General features: G+C 49.7%; 1 protein-coding gene and 1 non-coding gene across 2 annotated transcripts; one reads left to right on the top strand and one right to left on the bottom strand.

Annotated features, from left to right (window-relative positions):
• Nucleotides 1-591: 591 nt before the first annotated feature.
• On the bottom strand, nt 592-665 carry H310_14078. The gene has a single exon. It is a non-coding gene; the product is annotated as a tRNA-Arg (tRNA).
• Nucleotides 666-746: 81 nt separating this feature from the next.
• On the top strand, nt 747-3,013 carry H310_14077 (phosphomethylpyrimidine kinase). Its single transcript, XM_008881816.1, has 11 exons — nt 747-1,043; nt 1,099-1,344; nt 1,397-1,553; nt 1,598-1,899; nt 1,945-2,019; nt 2,068-2,172; nt 2,217-2,326; nt 2,381-2,474; nt 2,531-2,723; nt 2,776-2,822; nt 2,880-3,013. Exons 1-11 carry the CDS (start codon nt 768-770, stop codon nt 2,997-2,999), a joined length of 1,725 nt encoding a protein of 574 aa, XP_008880038.1. The 5' UTR covers nt 747-767; the 3' UTR covers nt 3,000-3,013.

The raw sequence follows: 3,013 nt of genomic DNA, 5'->3' as shown, positions 1-3,013 counted from the left end.
GCGTCTATCCATCGATCGAAGAAAACATTGGAGTTTTTGAAGGATGAAAACGTCGACCTGTTTGACCATCCTGCACTATCTCCCGACCTAAATCCCATAGAAAATGTTTGGGGTTTACTTGCGAGAATGGTTTATCCCAACGGAAAGCAGTACATGACGAAAAACGATCTTGTCAGTGCCATCAAGTTGGCGTGGTCCCGATTTTCCCTCAACTACCTCCAAAGCCTCATCAATTCGGTGCCACGACGATGCCTGGCAGTAGTCGAAGCGAAAGGCTGCAAGTGTGATTACTTGGATTTGAATACAATATCCTGTTGATGGCTGCAATCATTTGTCGCACACAGAATTTTGAATTTGCTTCCTTACGCATGTCGACTTCGCAAATTACTCCGATAGGTCGCTTACATGTATTTGAATGCCTACTCGGCATGGTTCCTACAGAAAACATGTCCAAGATTTGATTTAGCTTTGCGCATTGCCGAAATAATGGTGTGGCTGCAACCATGTGGCGAGCAGTGTATGCCTTTCAAAGGTGGTAATTTGTGGTCAGAAACCCTGAAGGTCGAACAGATGACAGCTCAGTAAAAGGAAAGTCCACGACGGGACTCGAACCCGCAATCTCCCGCTTCGTAGGCGGATGCCCTATCCAATTGGGCCACGTAGACAGTACGAAATACAGGCATGTATTTTCGCAACAATCAAATGGACATAAGTACTACGTAGTACTCCCTAATTATTCGTGGCCATTGGGCATTGACAACGTTGTTATGGCGACACGATTGAGTTCCCGTCTTTGGGCGAGCGTAGCCCGCGAAAGCCAAGCTTGTTTGTATCACGCGTTCGTGTTGGGCATTGGCTCAGGCAGGTTGCCGGTGGAGGCTTTTCAGAACTTCCTCCTTCAAGATGCCTTCTATCTTCATGGCTTTCTTCAATCGTTTGCCTATGCCATCACAAAGGTGTCGACGCCGTCTGACTCGATTACGCTTGTCGCGTTGATGCAAGGTGTGAATGATGAACTCAAACTCCACGCTTCGTACATGCAGGTAAGCTAGTTTTTTCCTTTCATATTTTCCAAATTCCAACTATGCGTGTTCCAAGTCATGGGGCATTGCCTTGGATGTGGTCGAGGCAACTGTTCCAACCGCCGCTACTCGCGCATACGTCGATTTTCTGCTTTCCACGGCCAAAACGTCGCCAAGTGTGGCTGAAATTCTGGCGGCGATGGTCCCATGCGCTCGACTGTATGCATTCCTCGGCCAGAAGGTTCAAGCAGCTCATCAAGCAGTGCCCTCTGACAATCGATATGCCAAATGGATCGACACCTACTCCAGCCCCGAGTTTGAGGTACAAGCGCCGACGATATTAACACCGTCGCGGCAACATGAATGGTTCGTAGGCAAGCGCGACGACGATTGAGCAACTCTTGGACACGGTTGCTCAACGCGACGGCATCCCCGAGTCAAGATTGCTTCCTCTATACACCCGCGCGATGCAACTGGAACTCAACTTCTTTGAAGCCTACTTCCCCATGCATCGCCTTTCAACGATTATTCGTACGTGCACTGCAGCCTCTGGCGAGACCTTACGCTCGTGTTAGATCCAATGTCAATTGCTGAAAATGCAATCGCATCAATTAACGCAACATCCGAAGTTGACCATACTGGAAGCACGCTGTCTTTTGTGCTGGCACAACGGCAATCGATTCCGTTAACGTTGGTGCCTCGAATGCTGAAGCTCGATGCCGCCATTGCGACATCCGAGCTCCAGGCCCTTGAAGCTGTGTGTAAGTGGAGCCAATCCAGTGGCGTAATGGAAACTACAAACACGACGTCGTCCAACGCGTTACGATTGAGCATTCCTCGAGTGCTCTGCATTGCTGGATCTGACAGTGGCGGCGGCGTACGACTTGCCATAGCCTGTGCATAGATTCACGTAAATATGTAGGCTGGTATTCAAGCCGACATGAAAGCGTGCACTGCCCAGGGTGTGTTTTCAATGAGCGCATTGACAGCCATCACGGTTGCCTCTATAACGAACTTGACGCGTGTATTTACTACGGGCCCATAGGTTCAAGACACGAAGGGTGTTCACGGCATCCATAATATTCCGCTGGACACACTGGGCGCCCAAATCACTTGCGTGCTGGACGATATTGGCGCAAATGTGATCAAGGTGCGCCATCAAGAGCTGGAATCGCTTGGACTCATGTTCAGTAGACTGGGATGCTTGCCTCCGCTGACATTATTCGGTGCGTTGTTGACGCGATTTCCCACCGCAACATCCCTTTAGTGGTCGACCCTGTCATGGTGTCGACGAGCGGCCACAGGTACGTATATCTTGAAGTGCATGGTCGAAGTTTAGCGCTGTGGGTTGGTGGTAGGTTGCTTGAGATCGAAGCTCACCGAAGTTTGGTCACAAACTTGTTCCCGCTGGCGTTAATCATCACCCCGAACTTGCCCGAGGCGTCCATGCTGGTATGGAGGTTGTCTTTTACCCCCAGGAATAATCACGCGAAGTGCCTCTTCACTAGTTGGGCAATCGAGTGATTTCAACTGTGGACGACATGAAACAAGCTGCAGTGGACTTGATGGCCTTGGGCAGTTCCAAGTATGTCCTGATTAAAGGCGGACACTTGGAATCGGAAACAGTCGTCGACGTCCTATTCGATGGCGAATCCTTCGAGCTGTTTTCTTCCCCTCGCGTGCACACGTCGAATACCCATGGTTCGAAATTCTGTGCATCCTTGTATATGACGTAGTGCCCATTCTACCGTAGGAACTGGATGCACTCTTGCAGCCGCGATTGCTGCCAATTTTGCAAAGGTTCGAACAAAGTCACTGTACAGCTTATGCAAGTGTTGACTTACAACGAGCGGATAGATGGCGGATGTCAAACTGGCCGTGCAACTAGCCATTCGATATGTTCAAAAAATTTTGCAAGGGAGCCGTGACATCAAGGTTGGCAATGGTGACAACGGCCCAATGTTGCATTGGCTGTGAATCAAAGTCAAAGA

This window comes from Aphanomyces invadans, assembly GCF_000520115.1.
Source record: "Aphanomyces invadans strain NJM9701 unplaced genomic scaffold supercont1.60, whole genome shotgun sequence".
NCBI classification, from domain to species: Eukaryota; Oomycota; class Saprolegniomycetes; order Saprolegniales; family Verrucalvaceae; genus Aphanomyces; species Aphanomyces invadans.
This window is presented reverse-complemented; position numbering and strand designations above follow the sequence as displayed.

What these genes read in the sequence shown, in the direction of transcription:
- H310_14077 (XM_008881816.1), top strand. Translation starts at nt 768, where the DNA reads ATGGCGACACGATTGAGTTCCCGTCTTTGGGCGAGCGTAGCCCGCGAA. An exon ending in TCCACGCTTCGTACATGCAG is followed by an intron (nt 1,044 to 1,098) that starts GTAAGCTAGTTT and finishes GCGTGTTCCAAG; the next exon opens with TCATGGGGCATTGCCTTGGA. An exon ending in GATCTGACAGTGGCGGCGGC is followed by an intron (nt 1,900 to 1,944) that starts GTACGACTTGCC and finishes GTAAATATGTAG; the next exon opens with GCTGGTATTCAAGCCGACAT.